This window comes from Lates calcarifer, unplaced genomic scaffold (assembly GCF_001640805.2).
Source record: "Lates calcarifer isolate ASB-BC8 unplaced genomic scaffold, TLL_Latcal_v3 _unitig_10_quiver_990, whole genome shotgun sequence".
In the NCBI taxonomy this organism is placed as follows: Eukaryota; Metazoa; Chordata; class Actinopteri; family Centropomidae; genus Lates; species Lates calcarifer.
In genome coordinates, this window is record NW_026115287.1 from 2,683 (window position 1) to 26,676 (window position 23,994).

Below are 23,994 nucleotides of genomic sequence, written 5' to 3' on the forward strand. Positions count from 1 at the left end.
AGTTAACAGTTGTTTCATTAACTGCAGGGACATTTTCAAAATGTTACAATTCAATTAGTAATCAAAATCAAAATATCATATGTAAAACAAGCCATTTCAAGGCATATTTTTATTCTGCATATATAAACACTGAACAGACCCTTCTATTGGCTTCAGGCAGACCAACACTGATGCTTCATATGTTTGATTCTGTGCAAACTCAGTGACCTTCCTTATTACTCAGCTATAAAAACTTCACATCAGACTGTCAGTGGAGTTCACAGCACGTCAGTTTCACCATCAACCATGTTTTCTGTAGCTCTGCTGCTGCTGTTGGCAGCTGGATCCTGTGAGTCTCTCTGGATTTATCGTAGTCAGTATTTCTTCTTTTGCTGTACAACTTGAAATTGGTCACAAAACATTTTTGTTTTCCTTTACAGGTGTGAATTGTGAACAGTTGACACAGCCAGCCTCTGTGACTGTGCAGCCAGGTCAACGTCTGACCATCACCTGTCAGGTCTCTTATTCTGTTAGCAGCTACTTCACAGCTTGGATCAGACAGCCTGCAGGGAAAGGACTGCAAAGATTCACTAAACAAGTTCAGTATCAACACAGACTCTTCCAGCGACACAGTGACTCTCAATGGACAGAATGTGCAGCCTGAAGACACTGCTGTGTATTACTGTGCCAAAGATGCACACAACAACACAAACCATCTGTAGACCTGAACAAAAACCCCTCAGTGCCTGAACACTTGTAACACGAAGCCACCAGAGGACCGTGGCTGATGCTTAGACTTAGACTAGACTTTATTGATCCCTTGGGATGACTCCCTCAGGGAAAACAAGTAATGCTGTGGCACTCGGACGGAAAATAGTTGGACATTTTAAACATTCCGCCTTAGCCTACTCCTGCCTTGAAGATATTCTGTTTGTTAAAAAAAGATGCAGTTGAATGCTAAAATGTGAATAACAGTACTTTAACAGTACTTCTGTTTGAGTTAAATGTGTGACAGTGCCATATATAATGGAATGTTCAAATGTCAGTCACAGCAATTTCTTACAGCCAGAGAATGAAACAATATCTGATGAAAATAAAACACGTTTTCAAGTAAATGTACGAAGTGTAATGGCATTAATAAGTACTCGTATCAGTACTCGGTATCGGCAAGTACTCAGATCCAAGTATCTGTATCGTATCGGTTTGGAAAAAAGTGGTATTGGAGCATCCCTAATTGTATGAACATATATATGTGTGTGTATACAATTTGGAATTGTCCATTTAACTTATTTAAAAAATGAATGTATTGAATTGTTTTTTGAGACGGTAAATTAGTGTTAATGGGAAATACAGATATTTAAACTTAGCATGTCTTTATATTTTCTGTGTAATTCTGGACTATTATATGTTGGTTCTTTTACAACAGTTTATTTTATTTTATTTTATTATTTATTTATCTATTTATTTTTTTACCAGTTTCATTAAATTATGTAATGTGATGCACTTAATTGTACCTTTGTTCAACATTATCCATGTTATATTCTCTGATAAAATTTGTTATTTTCACTGTGCCCCCTGACATTAAGCTATTTATCATTTTGCATAGGCTTTTAATTTTTGTGCCCCTGAAATATTGTTGCCTATATGACCTTACAGTATTTTATGTCTTAAAAAAAGTTTCAAGTAAACCCACTTAGTAACTTTTATTCCTGAAACACATTTGTTTAAACTTACTTTACTTACTTTACTTTTTTCCCCTGCTTTTGGCTATACTGTTGATGGGTAAAATCCTGGACTATTGTTATTACAATATACATGAATCAGCCTAAGGTTTCAGATTAATATATATCTTAATGTGTACAGTATTTTTGTGTAGTCCATGATTGGTGACAATCTCTGAACCTGTTTCTGTTTGTACACATCTAAAATCTGTTAATATGTTTTTACATGAGGATGGATACTTGAATTCACTGACGGAGTCTGTGTCATCTGTTAGTCCTTGCTTAAGATGTTAAACCTTCAAGTATCTTTATCCAATTGATCCCAGATCACAAATACAGTGTGTGCATTTTGGGATTACATCATAAACTGTATATAGATTACATCAGAACAGATTTCCTGTAAATTTCCTATAAACTGGTCAAAATATTTCATAAGTGATGAGTGCAGAATGCAACCCATGTAAATATGTTTGCCCTCCCACCTCTATAACACTATATAAAAATGAACATAGAACAAACAAACAAACAGCAACAGCAATAAGAAAAATTAAAAAACCCAACAACCCACAAAACTATATTTATTTCATAAATGATTAAGTGATGAAAGTAAGATTTATATCCCTGGTAAACCAATAAGAAAGATAATAATAATAATAATAACAATAACAACAACAACAACAACAACAACAATAATAATAATAATATCATTACATATCATTCTGGAAACTTAAAATAAATAAAATAGTCAAAAAACATATTAACTTACTTGTCTCCTTGTTCCTCCTCTAAGAAAGATGCAGGCTTGTTTCAGACTACAGACTACTTGTGTTTGTGAACTCCTTTGTTCTAAAAATAAAATTCACTGTGTTATGTGGTGCTGTATCATTTGATTTCTTTTCTCAGTGCCAGCGCGTGTGTGTGTGTGTGTAAACCGTGATGAGTAGAGGTCTGTGTATGCCAGAGAGGAGGGACGAGGTCTCTTATGGATTATCTCTGCAGCGTTGGTCTAGAAAAGAAAGATGGGTTTAATGCTGCACATATACACAATTTTATACACACAGTTAAAGATTGGGGTTGATTTTAATAGCATTTTTTTCTTATTATTATTTAACATATCTAGATTTCATATATAAATTTTACTATAATAAGAAATGTTATAATACTACATACTGTTCACACACACACATACACACACACACACACACACACACACACACACACACACACACACACACACACACACACACATATGTGTTTACTGTTTTCAGTTTGTTGACTCCATCCTTTCACATGGTGCTAATGAGTAAATGACTGGCAGAATAAAGCTCTCTATCTCTTACTGGTAAATTACACAAAACAGAATAAAATAAAACAGATGGAAATGTGGATACTGAAAAGAGTCCAGTATTAGAAAGACTGCAAATCAAATGCATTAAGTACATAATACGTATAATCAGTTTTTAAAAATGTGTAAAAAGAAGAGCATAGTTATGTTTTGATTAATTTAATAGTAATCTAAATGAATGGATTTGTCAGCATGGTCAATCTCATCATGCAAGTCTGATTATTATTGAATGACTGCAGCAGTTATAATGCATGCTCACAATGAAAATGTACATCATAAGCCTATTACATAACCATATATGCTCTGGCAAAATTAAAGGTCATGCGCAATTTAAGAAGATATTCTCAAATGTACATGCAAGCATCACATTTTGTTTGTTGTATTGCATGAGAAGCCCACAAACACATGTTGTGTGTGACCAGTCTGTTCACACACAACATATTCAGTGAAAATTAATTTCACATGTAGCGAATCTGGTCTATGTGCTGTATATAAACAGGATCGGCATTATCTGACATCGTGAGCAGGATATCAGATAATACCATGAAATCACTTTTCATATCTTTTTACATAACAGCATTGATTCTGTTCATATACATACACCACATACAGACAGATCAAATTCACCACATGCATTTAAAATCACATTTAGCTCTTGATATGTAAGAGAAAAATCTGGAGCTCTGGAGTCCATTCCCTCCACGTTGGCACAGAGGAGGCCTCAGGAAGCCCTCAGTCTTTCCTGCAGGGTACTGGATTTACTTTCAGTTGGCATGGAATGCATTAGATGAGACAGCCTGCAGGAAAATCTTTGGAACTGACGAGGTTTATTTACTTTGATTGAAGTAAAACTGCTTATGCCAGCAGTGTGCAAGGACATACAGAAATCACGAGAGACAATAACAACAGCATGGTGTATCTGACACTGTCCAACCTAAAGCCAGAGGACTCTGCTGTGTATTATTGTGCCAGATGAACAAAATGTTTGAAGTAAATAGTGAGGCTGTGCAAAACCCTCAAATACTTTAGGTTTACCATGACCTACAGGAGGCAGCAGCAGATCAGAAATGAGGTTGTGGTTTGTGTCTTCCTCATTGTTTTGGATTTTAACCAAAATGTGGAGAGGAAATTGTAATTACTAAGTTATGATTCAAAAGCCACCACCTAAACACATAATGAATGAAAAAGCACAAAATAAATATAGTAATTGTTTGAAGACATAAAAATCAGGTCTCAGGAGAGAGACATAACAGAAAAAAATGGGCTCTGTGTATTTTTGGGCAGGCAAAATTAAAGAAGGCCAAGAACATTTCATCTTCAATCCAATTAAAAGGTGGTGTTGGCTTTTTCTGTGTGTTACTGTAGTTTTTGGCCACAACTTAGGGTTACTTACTCTTTTTTCAGACATGCCTGATGAACTTGTTGAGACTGGAACAACAGAGGAAGCATTGTAAAAATGATTTTTAAAAAAAGATATACATTGACTGATATAATTTGAATTTTCAGGTGGAATTTTCAGGATTTTAACAATTGAGTAATTTCAGCAGCTAAGAATCAAAAGCACAAAGTGTTGCAGAAAGTGTGTCCATGGTTGTGAGGGAAACTGAAAAAGCATGAAATTCGGATGATATTTGAACCAAAAAAATTTGCCCCTTCCTTGTAAAATCCTGATGCAAATCTAGATTTTTCAGAGGGTATACTTCTGCCCTCTCTGTCTTCTTGTTTAGCATGAAGCAAGTGTGTTCTCATCTTTAGTCTCAAGAAGATGGACAAACTGTGTATTCTGCTGACAGTGCTCTGTCTGCCCTGTAAGTACCCATCAAAAATGCATGTTTTAATGTTCAGGCATTTATTCCTCTTGCAGTCCCACCACAGGAAGCCCTCAGTCTTTCCTGCAGGGGAACTGGATTTACTTTCAGTCAGCATGGGATGCACTGGATCAGACAGCCTGCAGGAAAAGCTCTGGAATGGATGGGGCTTATTTACTATGATGCAAGTAAAACTGTTTATGCCAGCAGTGAGCAAGGACGTATAGAAATCACCAGAGACAATAGCAACAGCATGGTGAATCTCAGACTGTCCAACCTAAAGCCAGAGGACTCTGCTGTGTATTACTGTGCAAGATACACACACTGGTTAAAGTGAGCAGAGAGGCTGTACAAAAACCTCAAATAATGTGTGACCCACAGGGGGCAGCAGCATATCAGAAATGACAAAGCAGTTAGTCATCACACTTGCAAGTGAACTTCCTCACAGTCTGCAATAAAGAGTTTATATCAGTTGTCAGTTGCAGCAGAAGAAGAGAAACTCCCATCAGATCACCTTCAATGCCAACCATGTTCTCTGTAGCTTTGCTGCTGCTGGATTCTGTGAGTCTCAGTGAGGCAGAGACACTGACAGTATGATCACAGCTCACTGACTGTTCACTGTCATTACACTGATTCAATATTCAACATGTTTTCCTCCACAGGTGTGAAGTGTGAACAGTTGACACAGCCAGCCTCTGTGACTGTGCAGCCAGGTCAACATTTCTTCTTTTGTTGTATAACTTGATAATTTATTAGAAAACTTTTTCCTTACCTTTTCACAGGTGTGAAGTGTGAACAGACTCTTCCAGCAAAACAGTGACTCTAAATGGACACACTACTGCTGACTGCAGTCTTGTGCTTTGGGACTTTTGTACTCTGAGTGGAGCATCAGAGGTCACTCAGAGTGTGACCTCCTACAACAATGTGATGATTACTGATGCTGGTTAATCACTGATTACTGAATTACTGAGTGATAAATGAATTTTCCAGCCACTGAGCAGAATGTATGAATGAATCTCAACAATATTTGAATAACAGACAGGCAACATGTGTTATGATGAGTTTCTTCATTATGAGAAACGTGATCATGAATATGAAAGACTTTGATAATGAAATATAATAACAATCATCAACATGATGTGTGAGATGTGGTGTGTTTATTGCTTGCATGTTTTATTGCTTTAACAATTATCAGACTTGATTATTTAGTTGTATCTTTTAAGTAACTGGACAGGTAAGAACATGAATCGTATTTCTGATAAACATCAACAGTCTGGCTTCACTACAGGACTTCTGTAATTTCTGTTTAAATTTCTATAGCTTTTGACAGTTAAACACTGACTGAGTCTGAACCAGTGGTTAAAAGACCTGGAGAATCCCACACACTGACCTGTACAACATCTGAATTCACATTCAGTGGCTACTGGATGGGCTGGATCAGACAGGCTCCTGGAAAAGGACTGGAGGGGATTGCTTATATCAATAATACTCAGATGTCTTCCACCTCTACTTATCTGAATGCAGAGAGGATGACAGAGGATGACAGTGGACACACAGTTTAACATGATGGACTATAGGACAGGACTGCTGCTTTTAACTCTCTGCTGGGCAGGTGAAGACTTTCACTGTTATTGAGCTGAATTTATGTTCTACAAGTTACTAACTTATAGCATGCTTATTGTCTCTGGTCTCTGACAGGTGTTGATGGTCAGACTCTGACAGAATCTGAACCAGTGGTTAAAAGGCCTGGATAATCCCACAGACTGACCTGTACAACATCTGAATTCACATTCAGGGACTACGCTATGAACTGGGTCAGACAAGCTCCTGGAAAAGGACTGGAGTGGATTGCTTATATCAGTGATGGTGGTAGCGACAAATACTACTCTCAGTCAGTCCAAGGCCGGTTTACCATCTCCAGAGACGACAGCAGACAGCAGGTGTATCTGCAGATGAACAGTCTGAAGACTGAAGATTCTGCTGTTTATTATTGTGCTCGAGAGTCACAGTGAGTGCAAACAAGCGCAAACATGATTCAGCACATTTTGAATAGTAAGGTTTGCCTACAAGGTCATTATATTTTGGTGGTGATGGATTAGCAACAAGTTGATTTTCAATTAAGTCACAAAAATGAAGCTCAGAGACTATTTTTTAATATTTTGGTTGTTTGGAATTTAAACTTATTAATAAAGTAATCCAGTGTTCCTGTAAAATTGACATTATCTAAATCGCAACAGCATTTTCAAGGAATGTATTCTTGATCAAGTTCATGGTGATGTTAATAACTGAAAGTACAAATTAATGTGTCTTCTTTATGATTCAGGTTCACTTCCTATTCCAATGAGTTAAAGAACAAAACCCTAATTTCTATGTGTTACTGTGTACCTGGTCACATTCAGACCACCAAAAACCATTCATCAATACACTGTTAGGAAGAAGATGTTATTCAGTGTATTTTAATTTAGCAGTTTGGGACTATTACACTATTACTGTGCCAGAGACACACAACAACACAAACCATCTGTAGACCTGAACAAAAACCCCTCAGTACCTGAACACTTGTAACACGAAGCCACCAGAGGAGGAGCCCTCAGACCACTAATGATTTCACAGCAGTTCACTTTTGGCAATGAAGAAGTTAATAGATGTTTTAACAGTATGTCAATAGAATGTAATTTACACTGAAATAGTGGAAATAATATAACATAGATTCTTAACTCTAACTAAGACATTAACTAGTCATGATTTCTGAAAAATGCCAAATTCACCAAATTCATTAATTTACCCATTCAATGCGATTCAGTGGATTTGTGGTGATGTTAATGACTGAAAGTAGCAAGCTAATGTGTCTTCTTTATGTTTCATTCCACTTCCTATTCCAATGAGTTGGAGGATAAAATCCTAACTTTTTTGTATTACTGTGTACCTGGTCACGTTCAGACCACCAAAAACCTTGTCAAGCAGCCTATACAGAAAACATTAATTAATGAAAAGCATCAAGCATTTTATAACAAAATTCTGTTTCAACAAAAGTCTCAATCATCAATACACTGTTAGGAAGAAGATGTTATTCAGTGTATTTTAATTTAGCAGTTTGGGGCAGAGTGTGTTTGTCTTATAAATCATACATTGTCAGAACAGAAATAAGAAAATGTACTGTTAGAAAATGTCCTGTTTTTGATATGATTCAAGCAAACCAGAACAGCCTTTTTGTTTGTGGGCCACTCCCTCCTCATGACATTCTGATGCAAATCTTCAGTCTGTGCAGTGTACTTCTGTCCTGCTGACTGGTCTTGTGCTTTGTGTGGAGCATCAGAGGTCACATCTCCAGCCTCAGGATGATGAACACATTCACTCTTATGCTGGTTGCTCTCTCTCTGCTCTGTGAGTTCTCCTGCTTCTTGATGTTTCATCTTTTATCAGACAACATTGACTGATGGTCAGTCAGTGATACCAGAAAACCTCCCAGATGACTGTCTCACTTAGTTCTGTGGTCTCTCTCTCCTTTCATCTCATCAGGTTGTACAGGTCAGAGGATGGAGTCCATTCCTTCCAGTTCAGTGGTGAAAAGGCCTGGGGAGACGCTCAGTCTCTCCTGCAGAGGATCTGGCTTCACATTTACCTGCTGTGGTATGAACTGGATCAGACAACCTGCAGGAAAACCACTGGAATGGATAGGAGTTGGCCACATTCCTGCCAGTAGTAATGCTTACAGTAGCAGTGTGAGAGGACGTGCAGAGATCAGTAGAGATGACAGCAACAGCATGGTGCATCTGAGACTGTCCAACTTAAAGCCAGAGGACTCTGCTGTGTATTACTGTGCCAAACACACACACTGGTTAAAGTGAGCAAAGAGGCTGTACAAAAACCTCAAACAACTTTTCAGAAGAACCTCCAGGGGGCAGTAGCAGACTTAAAATCTGATGCCGTAAACACTGACATAAACGAGAAAGGAACTTTTTAAGCTTCACTCTGTAGACAGTGTGAAGGAAAACCAGTAGATTGGATTTGACATATGTGGGGTGGAGGTGGCTTTTTTTTTTTTTTTTATCAAACTTGCTCTTAAAAAAACAACTTCAGGACACAGCTGTTTATTACTGTGTCCAGAGTGACACAGTAACCACCACCAACAACATCCTAAATAACCAGAAGCACATTTTGATTGATATTTTTGATCTGTTCACACTTAACATAACATTTTCTAGCACTGCTTACTTGTCGCTCACCTTTTATCTATGATGACTTTGTTTTTCTGTATTTGAATACATGTATTTACTTGCAAGATATTTTTTATCATACAAATAATCAAACCGTGCTACTATTTAAATAATAATGAATAAAACATACATTTGACACATACAGGTTATTAATAATCTTCTTGTTTCAACAATTGATTTTATGAAATTCACCCTGTCGGCTTGGTTTGAGAACGGTATACTGCACGTCATGTCTCCTAATGTTATGTTTTTGTCAAGATTTTGTGTCAGAAGAGAACTGAATACTCTGTGAGGAGGAGTCAATGCAAAACTCAGATGTCTTCCACCTCTACTTATCTGACTGCAGAGAGGATGACAGAGAACAGTGGACACACAGTTTAACATGATGGACTATAGGACAGGACTGCTGCTTTTAACTCTCTGCTGGGCAGGTGAAGACTTTCACTGATCATACATTGATCATTGTTGAGGTGAAGTTGTCTTTAAAAATTTCCAGCATTTAAAAAACACTGATTTTCTTTTCCCTCTTGACAGGTGTTGATGGTCAGACTCTGACAGAATCTGAACCAGTGGTTAAAAGACCTGGAGAATCCCACAGACTGACCTGTACAGCCTCTGGATTCACACTCAGTGGCTACCACATGGACTGGGTCAGACAGGCTCCTGGAAAAGGACTAGAGTGGATTGCTTTTATATACACAAGCAGTTCTTATATCCATTACTCCCAGTCAGTCCAGGGTAGATTCACCATCTCCAGAGATGACTCCAGCAGTAAAGTCTATCTACAGATGAACAGTTTGAAGACTGAGGACACAGCAGTGTATTACTGTGCCAGACACACACAGTGAGAGACAGTTATAGGAGAGTCATACAAAAACTACTTCCTCCATTCAACAGGCTTAAAGGACACAGTGACTTTCTTCACTGTCACCTTTCTTTTAATATTGATTTTGATGAAACTTCTGAGGAGTGATTGATTGAATATTCGAGACCAATTTCATTTAATTTGACTGAATGTTGAATTAAGTTACAACCTATACATCATTAAAGAGAAATTAAATTTATCATGCAAGAAGACAAATTCTTTGCATTTGGCTGCATTTTCAAAAAATCGTATATTATCACTAGTTTTTGACCTTATTCTTTGCCCAGTCACTCAGATACATGACTAACTGCCAGCTGTGACCACTCACCTGTTTTTTGACACTTCATTGCATCAAATAATCACAACATATTAAATCAGATTCTTCATTTAACACTGGAGCAAAACAGCAGATTCCAATTAAATGGTTATAAAACTTAAACTATTGGAAAAAATGAGTAGATTAAACGAATGCAGGAACAGTTTCAAAGGGTTAATTAAGCATGTGATGACACTAAACAGACTCTTCTATTGGCTCCAGTTTCATTTTTATTTTTATCTTTTATTTATTTATTTTTTTTAATTTATTTTTTCTCGTCCGCCTATTTCATTTTATGTTTTTTTATTCTCCTGTCAGGTGTTGATGGTCAGACTCTGACACAATCTGAACCAGTGGTTAAAAGACCTGGAGAATCCCACAGACTGACCTGTACAGGCTCTGGATTCACATTCAGCAGCCAACCTATGGTCTGGGTCAGACAGGCTCCTGGAAAAGGACCAGAGTGGATCGCTTATATTGGCACCTCTAGTTCTCCTATCTATTACTCCCAGTCAGTCCAGGGTAGATTCACCATCTCCAGAGATGACTCCAGCAGTAAAGTCTATCTACAGATGAACAGTTTGAAGACTGAGGACACAGCAGTGTATTACTGTGCCAGAAGGCACAGTTTTTGTATGACTCCAGTGGGTCTGCCAAATGCCAGTAAAAACACTTATTCCAGCAGTGTGAGAGGATGTGCAGAGATCAGTAGAGATGACAGCAGCAGCATGATATATCTGAGACTGTCCAACTTAAGTGAGTGTGTGTTCAGAGTTAGTGTGAAAAAAGGTTACTAATTAGGATAATAAAAATAGAAATCTTTTATGACATATTTTCTTGTATCAGCAGCACTGTCCTTTACTACCTTACCTGTAGGTGATGTTCTTCTTCTCATGAATTACACACTGCCACCTGCAAATCCATACAGTATAGAAATTTAATGATGATTTCCTCAAGAATGTGAAGAAAGTGAAAGTGTTGTTTTGCCTTGGTTAGTGCCAGAAAAGCTTCCTTAACATGCTTCTGATAACACTGAACAGACTCTTCTATTGGCTCCAGTCAGACCAACACTGATGTTTCACAGCACGTCAGTTTCACCATCAACCATGTTTTCTGTAGCTCTGCTGCTGCTGTTGGCAGCTGGATCCTGTGAGTCTCTCTGGATTTGTCAAAGTCAACATTTCTTCTTCTGCTGTATAACTTGATCATTTATAACAAAAGCTTTTTTTTAACAGATGTGTGAACAGTTGACACAGACAGCCTCTGTGACTGTGCAGCCAGGTCAATGTCTGACCATCGCCTGTCAGCTCTCTTATTCTGTTAGCGACTACGGCACAAATTGGATCAGACAGCCTGCTGGGAAAGAAATGGAGTGGATTGGTAGCTCATGTGTTGGATGCACCACTCGCTACAAAGATTCACTAAAGAACAAGTTCAGTATTGATTTAGACTCTTCCAGAAACACAGCGACTCTAAATGGACAGAATGTGCAGCCTGCAGTCAACATTTCTTCTTTTGCTGTATAACTTGATCATTTATAACAAAACACTTTCCTCATTTTTTAAAAACATGTGTGAAGTGTGAACAGTTGACACAGCCAGCCTCTGTGACTGTGCAGCCAGGTCAACGTCTGACCATCACCTGTCAGGTCTCTTATTCTGTTAGCAGTGACTTCACAGTTTGGATCAGACAACCTGCAGGGAAAGAAATGGAGTGGATTGGTAGTGCACGTGTTGGATACACCACACTCTACAAAGACTCACTAAAGAACAAGTTCAGTATCAGCTTAGACTCTTCCAGCAACACAGTGACTCTAAATGGACAGAATGTGCAGCCTGAAGACACTGCTGTGTATTACTGTGCCAGAGACACACAACAACACAAACCATCTGTAGATCTGAACAAAAACCCCTCAGTACCTGAACACTTGTAACATGAAGCCACCAGAGGAGGAGCCCTCAGACCACTAATGATTTCACACCAGTTCACTGTTACAATAAAGAGGAAAACAGATTAATTTAATGGCAGCAACTCTTTTGATCGGTTCAAATAGTGTTACACTATATTGATTGAAAAAGTATTGTTCAGTGAAAACTGAGGCACACCATTATAACATTATCCACCTTCATGATGACGTTAAATTACATAAAATTATGTAAAATTTCACAATTATTTTAAATTCAAAATGTTTATGTCAGAGATTTAAGTTCAACCTTCTCTTTCTCATTTCATCTTTGTTTTGATTCATTTTAATAGAATTTTGTTCACTGATTCACTATAAATAGTATGTAAATTTTCTTTCTTGTGTTTCCTCATAAGGAAGTGAATTGTGTGTGTGTGTCAGTGAGAGGACAGAAGAGCTCACGTCAGTTCAGCTTCAACATCAACCATGTTCTCTGTAGCTCTGATACTGCTGCTGGCAGCTGGATCCTGTGAGGAGCTTTCAGTGGATTCACACTAATAAACACATTAGAAACACTGAATAGTCAGATGAATGATGGAGATAATATTGATTTCTGTTTCCACAGGTGTGTACAGTATTGATCTCATCCAGCCAGAGTCAAAGGTTGTGCAGCCTGGACAGTCTTTGACCATCACCTGTCAGGTCTCTGGTTATTCTCTGACTGATAACAGCTATGCTACAGGTTGGATCAGACAGCGTGAAGGAAAACAAATGGACTGGATTATACATCGGTGGGGAGGAGGAGACTTTAACCAAAATAACGCTCTGAAGAACAAGTTCCTTTATCACACATACACTACCACTAGTTCTGTGACTATAACAGGACAGAATCTGCAGCCTGAGGACACAGCTGTTTATTACTGTGTACGTCTCCCCACAGTGAAACAAACCACCAACAGACCTGCACAAAAACTCAGCAAGCTCTCTGGGTGTGATTCTGTATTCCATGTGGAAGGACAAGCATCTTTACAGTATTCAAAAAAATATTAAATACAAACAGATGTCAATTGTTAAATTTGCTTTAACAATAATCAGACCTGATTACCTAGTTGTTTTTGTTATCCTGATAATTAAATGGACAGGTAAGATCATTCATTCTGATAAAAACTCTAAACACAATCTGACTTCATTACAGAACCTAATGAGCTGTTTAAATTTCTGTAGGTTCTGATGGTCTGACTCAGTCTGGATCAGTTTTTAAAAGGCCTGGAGAATCCCACACACTGACCTGTATGGCCTCTGGAGTTAAGTTGCCTGGATCCAAGAGGCTCCAAGAAAAGGACTGGAGTGGATCGCTTATATCAATAATGGTGGCAGCACCAAATACTACTCTCAGTCAGTCCAAGGCCGGTTTACCATCTCCAGAGACAACAGCAGACAGCAGGTGTATCTGCAGATGGACAGTCTGAAGACTGAAGATTCTGCTGTTTATTATTGTGCTTTACAGTGACTATAGTTGGTTTAACAGCTGTACAAAATCCTTTTTCATATTATCTATTAATATATATTTTCCCCTTTTCTGTATGTTGTTTAATATTCTGTATGTTACATATACTTCTGAATAATAAAGTATTCATGGTCTCTGCATTACTATAAACTCTTAACAACAAAAAAATAAATAAATTAATGAGGGGTGGGGTGAGTGGCATTGGGCAATCACTTTACTGAACTAAACCTGGTCTTGTACACTCAAATAGTTAAAATATTTCCACCCTTAACAAGGGCAAAGATGATTCAGCATGTTTTGAATAATTACGTTTGGCTACAAAAGCCATTATATTTTGTATTATTCTCATGTTTGAATTCAATCATGAATCTGTTGTTGAGGTGTTGACAGAAAAAGAAATTCTCCCAGGGAAACAGTTCACATCACTGATTTTAAAACAGTGGCTCACAGAACATTAACATTCCCAGCAGTTGATTCTTTTGTTTCCAAGGGTGCACATCATCATTGTTACTGCAATGCTGATTATAGTGAATATCATGTCAATTGTCCATGATTCTTGTTAATGTCACATTAAGAGTAGTAATAGTAATCATCATTGTTTGCAGTCACATAATCTTTTAAATTTGAATTGTTGTCAAAACAATACCTCTAGACATTAATAGTATATAGCTGACAGTATATTCATGTCTGGAAATGCAAATGTTATAAGTGAGAGAGTGTCAAAGATAAATTAAGAATAAGTAAATTAAAATATCATATGTAAACCAGAGGTGATTTCCTGGCAGCTTTTCACTCTGCAGATATAATAACACCGAACCTTCTATTGGCTCCAGTCAGACCAACACTGATGCTTCATATGTTTGATTCTATGCAAACTCAGTGACCTTCCTTGTTACTCAGCTATAAAAACTTCACATCAGACTGTCAGTGGAGTTCACAGCACGTCAGTTTCACCATCAACCATGTTTTCTGTAGCTCTGCTGCTGCTGTTGGCAGCTGGATCCTGTGAGTCTCTCTGGATTTGTCAGAGTCAACATTTCTTCTTTTGAAGAAGAAAATGATAATTTATAACAAAACATTTTCTTTTTTAACAGCTGTGAAGTGTGAACAGTTGACACAGCCAGCCTCTGTGACTGTGCAGCCAGGTCAACGTCTGACCATCACCTGTCAGGTCTCTTATTCTGTTAGCGAGTATTGGACAGGTTGAATCAGACAGCCTGCAGGGAAAAGACTGGAGTGGATTGGAAGGAGAGTTGCTGTATACAATACAGACTACAAAGATTCACTAAAGAGCAAATTCAGTATCGATGTAGACTCTTCCAGCAGCTTTCATTGACAATTCAAGTGTTTGTCAGAGACTGAAGTTCCACCTTCTCTTTCTGTGAGATGAAGAACAAAGCCTGATCATTTCACCTTCATTTTGATACATTTAAATTCAGTTTAGTTTGTTGATTTATTGTTAACATATCATGTCACCTAAAGTTTTTTTTCTTTCAAAATTAAGATGTTGCTTCAGTAAAAATAATACTATTATGTAACAGCAAAAGGAATTGTATGTGTTTTTTTCCAGGGGAAACTCAGACATTCTACAAGGTTTCAGTTCTATGACGTTTTTTTTTTCAGCTTTTTTCCTGCATTTTTCTTGTGACTAAACCTTATGAACAATATAATTTAACCAAAAATCTGTTTTAAAATACTAAGAATAAGGTCAAAAATTCAACTTCTGAAAACTGCTCTCTCATCATAGATTAATATTCTCTTGGTCATCATGGACAAGAGGATGGTCTCTGAATCCACCTCTCTTCTCCCTGTGAGGAGGAGTCAATGCAAAACTCAGATGTCTTCCACCTCTACTTATCTGACTGCAGAGAGGATGACAGAGAACAGTGGACACACAGTTTAACATGATGGACTATAGGAGAGGACTGCTGCTTTTAACTCTCTGCTGGGCAGGTGAAGAGTTTCAGAACAATCTGTTTAATGTATATTCAATTTATTAATACAATTTATTTCTTCATTATTTTCTGTATGATTTTATTCTCCGGACAGGTGTTGATGGTCAGACTCTGCCAGAATCTGAACCAGTGGTTAAAAGACCCGGAGAATCCCACAGACTGACCTGTACAGCCTCTGGATTCACATTCAGCAGCCATGAGATGCACTGGGTCAGACAGGCTCCTGGAAAAGGACTGGAGTGGATCGCTTATATTGATAGTGGCAGTGGCAGTGGCAAATACTACTCTCAGTCAGTCCAAGGCCGGTTTACCATCTCCAGAGACAACAGCAGACAGCAGCTGTATCTGCAGATGAACAGTCTGAAGACTGAAGATTCTGCTGTTTATTATTGTGCTCAATGGCCACACAGTGACTGGAGTTGGTTGAGCAGCTGTACAAAATCCTACTGTACTCATCTTAATTGTGCTGATAGATTCAAACTACTACACAGGTGACTGCTTATGTCCTGGGCTTATTGTAAATCATTGCATTTGTTAATTTAGGTGCAAAACACAAAATCAGGTCAAGGTGCAGATACTGATCAAGAGACAATGACTGCACTAAAATGTTGGTCCTGATACACAGATCAGAAGAAAAGAATAAACTTGATATACAAAATGTGTTTCTCTCTCTCTTACCATCACTGTTTGGTGCACCTCTTAACAACACACACACACACACACACACACACACACACACACACACACACACACACAGTATAGTCCAATAGGGTCTCAAATGTAAGAAATGTAAGTAAATAAACAAATATTTAAATGTGATTGCAGTGAGCTAATATGTCCCCCATGTGGAGTGGCAGTCTATTCAGACCAACAAGCAGGTTGGATCATCTTAATCCACAGTTTAATGAGTTCAGACTATTGAACGGACTTTAAAACAAATGTCATGTGTTTCTTTGTGCTGAAACTGGAAAATTACAGTCTCTCTTTCAAAACTGTAGAGGTCAGATCTACTCATACTGATAATATGATAAATTATGTGCAGCAGAAGTAACATGATGAAAGAACAAAGGTGATTTGATTGTTTTATCTGAAATGAAAACACAATGACTGAGGATTGTTTATTTCCCCAAATAAAACCAATTTATCATCTGGTAATTATGTAAACCACTCATCCATGTAAACATGAATCTGTATATATCAAATGTCACTCCTTAGTTGCTTGATTAGGACATTTATCAACAATTTAATAACAATCCAAGTCAGACCCAGCTGTTTCCTCTCTGTGAGGAGGAGTCAATGCAAAACTCAGATGTCTTCCACCTCTACTTATCTGACTGCAGAGAGGATGACAGAGAACAGTGGACACACAGTTTAACATGATGGACTATAGGACAGGACTGCTGCTTCTAACTCTCTGCTGGGCAGGTGAAGACTTTCACTGATGTTGAGTTGAACTTGTCTTTAAAAATGTACCATCTTAAAACATCTGACTATATTATTAATTTGTCTTGACAGGTGTTGATGGTCAGACTCTGACACAATCTGAACCAGTGGTTAAAAGACCTGGAGAATCCCACAGACTGACCTGTACAGGCTCTGGATTCACATTCAGTGACCACTGGATGGGCTGGGTCAGACAGGCTCCTCGAAAAGGACCAGAGTGGATTTCCTTTATCAGTAGTGGTGATGGCAGCACCACTCACTACTCTCAGTCAGTCCAAGGCCGGTTTACCATCTCCAGAGACAACAGCAGAGAGCAGGTGTATCTGCAGATGAACAGTCTGAAGACTGAAGATTCTGCTGTTTATTATTGTGCTCGAGACATACACAGTGACTGGAGTTGGTTGAGCAGCTGTACAAAATCCTACTTTACTCACCTTTCTGGCTGGTGAAGCCCAGGCATTAAGTATTTTCATAATATTAATGTCATATATAATATACAATACATATTTCCGATAAAAAAATATATTTCTCTCTTCATCACAAATTATTGAGAAATCATATAACTAAACATCAAGCACATAGTAAACATTAAAAGAAAAACACAATAAAGATCATTTGTTCAAAAACAGCTGCATGACTTCTGAAATCTAACTACTGCAAATACAGTACATTTCTACAAAATAGCACAAAATAATGTCTTAAGATTATATGGAATCAAAAAGTGATTCATGTATGAACTTGAAGAAAATTATAATTTAACAAAACATTTTCTTTCTTTTTTTAATAGGTGTGAAGTGTGAACAGTTGACACAGCCAGCCTCTGTGACTGTGCAGCCAGGTCAACGTCTGACCATCACCTGTCAGGTCTCTTATTCTGTTAGCAGCTGGTATACAGCTTGGATCAGAAAGCCTGCAGGGAAAGGACTGGAGTGGATTGGAATGAGAAATACTGGAGATTCATTCTACAAAGATTCACTAAAGAACAAGTTCAGTATTGACTTAGACACGTCCAGAAACACAGCGACTCTAAATGGACAGAATGTGCAGCCTGCAGTCAACATTTCTTCTTTTGCTGTATAACTTGATCATTTATAACAAAACACTTTCCTCATTTTTAAAAACATCTGTGAAGTGTGAACAGTGTGAACAGACACAGCCAGCCTCTGTGACTGTGCAGCCAGGGCAACGTCTGACCATCACCTGTCAGGTCTCTTATTCTGTTAGCAGTTTTCGCACATCTTGGGTCAGACAGCCTGCAGGGAAAGGACTGGAGTAGATTGGAAGTGGATATGATGGATATGACACATACTACAAAAATTCACTAAAGAACAAGTTCAGTATCAGCTTTGACTCTTCCAGAAACACAGTGACTCTAAATGGACAAAATGTGCAGCCTGAAGATTCTGCTGTGTATTACTGTGCCAGAGAGTCACAATAACACAAACCATCTGTGGACCTGAACAAAAACCCCTTAGTACCTTAACACTTGTAACATGAAGCCACCAGAGGAGGAGCCCTAAGACCACTAATGATTTCACACCAGTTCACTGTTACAGTAAAGAGGAAAACAGATTTTATGCAAGAGTCTTAATTTAATGGCAGCAACTGTTTTGATCAGTTCAAATAGTGTTACACTATATTGACTATATTGAAAGTATTGTTTTCACATTGAAAACTGAGCCCTCAGACCACTAATGATTTCACACCAGTTCACTTTGAATGTAATGTGTGTAGCACTGTAAATGTGTAAACAATATAATATGGATATATGAATCTAATGGTAATCAAATTATGAAATGAATTAAAATTATCTTACATAAATGGTGGTCAGTGGATTTGCAACCAGCTGAATTCTTTAACTTAACACATAAAATAAACTAAAAAATTCAAGGTTGTGGTGATGTTGATAACTGAACATCCAAGTTAATGTGTCTACTTCATGAATCAGAGATTGAAGAATGAGTTTAAGAATAAAAATGTTCAGTTTGTTTGTTACTGTGTATCTGGTTACATTCAGACCACCAAAAACCTGCTCAAATACTCAGCAGCCTTTATACAGAAAACATTCAGTAATGAAAGAAACAAGCATGAAACATTTTATAACAAAATTCTCATATAACAAAAGTCTCATTCATCAATACACTGAAGACAATATTATTATATTGCATTGTATTATATTGAATATTGTTATTCAGTGTATTTTAATTTAGCAGTTTGGGGCAGAGAGTGTTTGTCTTTATAAATCATACATTGTCAGAACAGAAATAAGAAAATGTGGTGTTAGAAAATGTCCTGTTTTTGATATGATTCAAGCAAACCAGAACAGACTTTTTGTTTGTGGGCCACTCCCTCCTCATGACACCCTGATGCAAATCTTCAGTCTGTGCAGTGTACTTCTGTCCTGCTGACTGGTCTTGTGCTTTGTGTGGAGCATCAGAGGTCACAGCCTCAGGATGATGAACACATTCACTCTTCTGCTGGTTGCTCTCTCTCTGAACTGTGAGTTCTCCTGCTTCTTGATGTTTCATCTTTTATCAGACAACATTGACTGATGGTCAGTCAGTGATACCAGAAAACCTCCCAGATGATTGTCTCACTTAGTTCTGTGGTCTCTCTCTCCTTTCATCTCATCAGGTTGTACAGGTCAGAGAATGGAGTCCATTTCTTCCAGTTCAGTGGTGAAAAGACCTGGGGAGACTCTCAGTCTCTCCTGCAGAGGATCTGGCTTCACATTTGCCTGCTGTGTGATGAGCTGGATCAGACAACCTGCAGGAAAACCACTGGAATGGATAGGAGTTGGCTTATCTGATGCCAGTAGAAACTCTTATTCCAGCAGTGTGAGAGGATGTGCAGTGTGTCTCTGCATTCACATTCAGTGGCTACTGGATGAACTGGGTCAGACAGCCTCCTGGAAAAGGACTGGAGTGGCTTGCCTGGCATAAAACTGGCAGCAGCAAACAGTACTCTCAGTCAGTCCAAGGCCGGTTTACCATCTCCAGAGACAACAGCAGACAGCAGGTGTATCTGCAGATGAACAGTCTGAAGACTGAAGATTCTGCTGTTTATTATTGTGCTCAATTGACACACTGACTGGAGTTAGTTGAGCAGCTGTACAGCACTCATCTTTACTGGTCTGACGAATCACAACTACCTTACAGGATTACAGTCTTTGCTTTGACTTTTTAAGAAGACACTCTTTTTGCAGGGGGTCAGGGAGCAAACTCTGACCAACAAACATTTTTATTCTACAGACACAAACACAGACTAACCCATCACCCAGAAATTTTATTTATATACTATTTTTTTTTTACAATTATATTTGAGAGGAGATATACATATGAAAGTGTTTTTTCAGACATGACTGTACAGAGAAACATCCCTAGTCCACATAACAATCTTCTCTAGTTTTCTAACCGCTGATCAGGCTGCGTCACAGTGGCTCAGTGAACAAATAAGAAAATTACAGTCTCTCTTTCAAAACTCTAGAGGTCAGTCCTACTTGTACTGATCAAATGATAAAGTCTATGCAGCAGAAGTAAAATCAAAAGAGAATAAAGGTGATTTATTTGGTCTTATCTGACATGAACACAACTAGTGATGATGGTTTATTTCTCCTAATCCACCCGAAATTCCTGTTTTCACCAGGTCTAATGATGTAAATCATTGATTCATGTTAGATATGATAGTGTGTTTTCTCAAAATATGAAAAGTAATATTTCTTCACAAATTATAATAACAGATTCAAGTCCACTCCACTTCTCTCCTCCCTGTAAGGAGGAGTCAATGCAAAACTCAGATGTCTTTCACCTCTACTTATGTGACTGCAGAGAGGATGACAGAGAACAGTGGACACACAGTTTAACATGATGGACTATAGGACAGGACTGCTGCTTTTAACTCTCTGCTGGGCAGGTGAAGACTTTCACTGATGTTGATCTCAATTTGTCTTCTAAAAATTACCAACTTACAACAAATTACTGTTTTGTTTTTTGTCTTGACAGGTGTTGATGGTCAGACTCTGACAGAATCTGAACCAGTGGTTAAAAGACCTGGAGAATCCCACACACTGACCTGTACAGGCTCTGGATTCACATTCAGTGACTACAGCATGCACTGGATTAGACAGGCTCCTGGAAAAGGACTGGAGTGGGTTGCTTTTATCAGTAACAGTGGTGGCAGCTACATCTACTACTCTCAGTCAGTCCAAGGCCGGTTTACCATCTCCAGAGACGACAGCAGACAGCAGGTGTATCTGCAGATGAACAGTCTGAAGACTGAAGATTCTGCTGTTTATTATTGTGCTCGAGAGTCACAGCGACTGGAGTTGATGAGCAGCTGTACAAAATCCTACTGCACTCAGCTTTCAGGCTGGTAGAGCCAAATCATTCAGTGTTTCTTATAATATATATTGTACATCAAATATTTGAGTATATATTACATCTTAATATTAGGAATAAATCTATTTTTGTTTTACACATATATATTTTTTCAGGAAATAACCATGGTGTCTGTGTGATACAAATTCCTGCAAACTGTTCTTGAGAAATATAGTTAAACATTAAACACATTAAAACAACAACAACAACAAAATAAAGTGTATTAGTAAGAAAAAAAAAAGGGTCAAAGCTGCTAAAAAAAAGCACTGCAAATACTACATGTTTCTGCAAATGAGACATAATAATATCTGGACATGATGTGTAATCTAAAATTAGTATTCAAAATCAGTAATAAATAAATAAGGGGAAAATGTGGTAATTGAGACAAAAAATAATTTGAAAAACAAAATACGGCCTGAAAACATGACAGATAAAGTAACATTTACATTTACAAGGTGCACATCATCATTGTTACTATTGTTTAAATTTACTGAATGTTTTCCATTATTTGTGGTGAAGATTATCCAACAGCGGTGCTTCATGTTAATACAGCCATAAAGAGTAGTAATAACTTTCCTAATCCACCACCACATTGTTCACAATTATACCAGAAAGTAATGAATGTAATGGGTTTCAACACAACACATTTGGATATAAATATATTTGATTCTATGCAAACTCAGTGACCTTCCTTGTTACTCAGCTATAAAAACTTCACATCAGTCTGTCAGTGGAGTTCACAGCACGTCAGTTTCACCATCAAGCATGTTTTCTGTAGCTCTGCTGCTGCTGTTGGCAGCTGGATCCTGTAAGTCTCTCTGGATTTGTCAGAGTCAACATTTCTTCTTTTGAAGAAGAAAATTATAATTTGTAACAAATCATTTTCTGTTTTCACAGGTGTGAAGTGTGAACAGTTGACACAGCCAGCCTCTGTGACTGTGCAGCCAGGTCAACGTCTGATCATCACCTGTCAGGTCTCTTATTCTGTTGGTAGCTACCACACAGCTTGGATCAGACAGCCTGCAGGGAAAACACTGGAGTGGATTGGAAGCAGACGTGATGGAGGCAGCTCATACTACAAAGATTCACTAAAGAACAAGTTCAGTATCGACTTAGACTCTTCCAGCAAAACAGTGACTCTAAATGGACAGAATGTGCAGCCTGAAGACACTGCTGTGTATTACTGTGCCAGAGACACACAACAACACAAACCATCTGTAGACCTGAACAAAATCCCCACAGTACCTGAACACTTGTAACATGAAGCCACCAGAGGAGGAGCCCTCAGACCACTAATGATTTCACACCAGTTCACTGTTACAGTAAAGAGGAAAACAGAGAGTCTTAATTTAATGGCAGCAACTCTTTTGATCGGTTCAAGTAGTGTAACAGTATATTGACTGAAAAAATATTGTTTTAACATTTTTAAACATTTTTATCCACCTTCATGATGATATTAAATTACATCAAATTATGAAATGGTCTTTACATTTGAGAAATTATTGAAATTATTCTTTTTTTTTTAGTTTAACAGTAACTGTTTTCATCAGTTTAAATACTCTGAATTTATTTTTACTGAAATCCTACTAACAATAACAATAACAATAACAATAACAATAACAATAATTTTTGTGTGTGTTTCTTTGGAAACTTTTATGTTTTTACTTTGACTTTTTTTCCCCTGGATTTTCTTGTTAATAAGAATTTCATTTGATGTCTTCTATTCTCTTGACAGGTGTTGATGGTCAGACTGACTGAGAATCCCACACACTGACCTGTACAGCCTCTGGATTCACATTCAGCAGCCACCATATGGCTTGGGTCAGACAGGCTCTTGGAAAAGGACTGGAGTGGGTTGCCTGGATTTATAGTGATGGCAGCAGCACTTACCACCCTCAGTCAGTCCAAGGCCGGTTTACCATCTCCAGAGACGACAGCAGAGAGCAGCTGTATCTGCAGATGAACAGTCTGAAGACTGAAGATTTAGAGTATTCATTTTTCAGGCTAGTAGAGGTTAATCATGTATCATGTATCAAGTATTTTTATATTCTAATTACTGTATATTTAATTTTTGAATTTATATAACATATTTACAGTAACCATATACCTATATTTTGCTTTACATATATATAATCTCTATAAAATACCCATGGTCTCTGTGTGATACATATTCCGATCCTTCTTTTATAGCCTGTCAGTGTCCTTCTCTACGCTTAGTGAACTTCCACACAGTCTGCTATAAAAACTTGATATCATGTTGTCAGTAGAAGAGAAGCTCCAATCACATCACCTTCATTACCAACCATGTTCTCTGTAGCTCTGCTGCTGCTGCTGGATCCTGTGAGTCTCACTGAGGCAGAGACACTGAACAGTATGATCACAGCTCACTGACTGTTCACTGTCATTACACTGATTCAATATTAACATGTTTTCCTCCACAGGTGTGAAGTGTGAACAGTTGACACAGCCAGCCTCTGTGACTGTGCAGCCAGGTCAACGTCTGACCATCACCTGTCAAGTCTCTTATTCTGTTAGCGACTACTACACAGCTTGGTTCAG

The 23,994-nt window shown here is 37.9% G+C and overlaps 1 long non-coding RNA gene and 5 gene segments (V, D, J or C); 5 read left to right on the plus strand and 1 right to left on the minus strand.

Moving 5' to 3' along the window:
• The first annotated feature begins 225 nt into the window (after positions 1-225).
• LOC127139299 (Ig heavy chain V region 5A-like) lies at positions 226-22,776 on the plus strand. The segment is given in 3 exon segments: positions 226-328; positions 420-470; positions 22,384-22,776. Coding segments are annotated over 3 exon segments (405 nt in total).
• LOC127139302 (immunoglobulin heavy variable 3-21-like) lies at positions 9,384-9,933 on the plus strand. The segment is given in 2 exon segments: positions 9,384-9,501; positions 9,605-9,933. Coding segments are annotated over 2 exon segments (363 nt in total).
• LOC127139305 (uncharacterized) lies at positions 11,332-18,480 on the minus strand. The gene is made up of 3 exons (XR_007809468.1): positions 18,260-18,480; positions 11,821-11,892; positions 11,332-11,398 (listed from the first exon to the last, which is right to left on the minus strand). It is a non-coding gene; the product is annotated as an uncharacterized LOC127139305 (long non-coding RNA).
• On the plus strand, positions 15,539-16,229 carry LOC108886232 (Ig heavy chain V region 914-like). The segment is given in 2 exon segments: positions 15,539-15,614; positions 15,711-16,229. Coding segments are annotated over 2 exon segments (450 nt in total).
• LOC108886233 (Ig heavy chain V region 6.96-like) lies at positions 16,953-17,523 on the plus strand. The segment is given in 2 exon segments: positions 16,953-17,041; positions 17,132-17,523. Coding segments are annotated over 2 exon segments (426 nt in total).
• On the plus strand, positions 20,873-21,449 carry LOC108886234 (Ig heavy chain V region 6.96-like). The segment is given in 2 exon segments: positions 20,873-20,971; positions 21,061-21,449. Coding segments are annotated over 2 exon segments (423 nt in total).
• Positions 22,777-23,994: the final 1,218 nt, after the last annotated feature.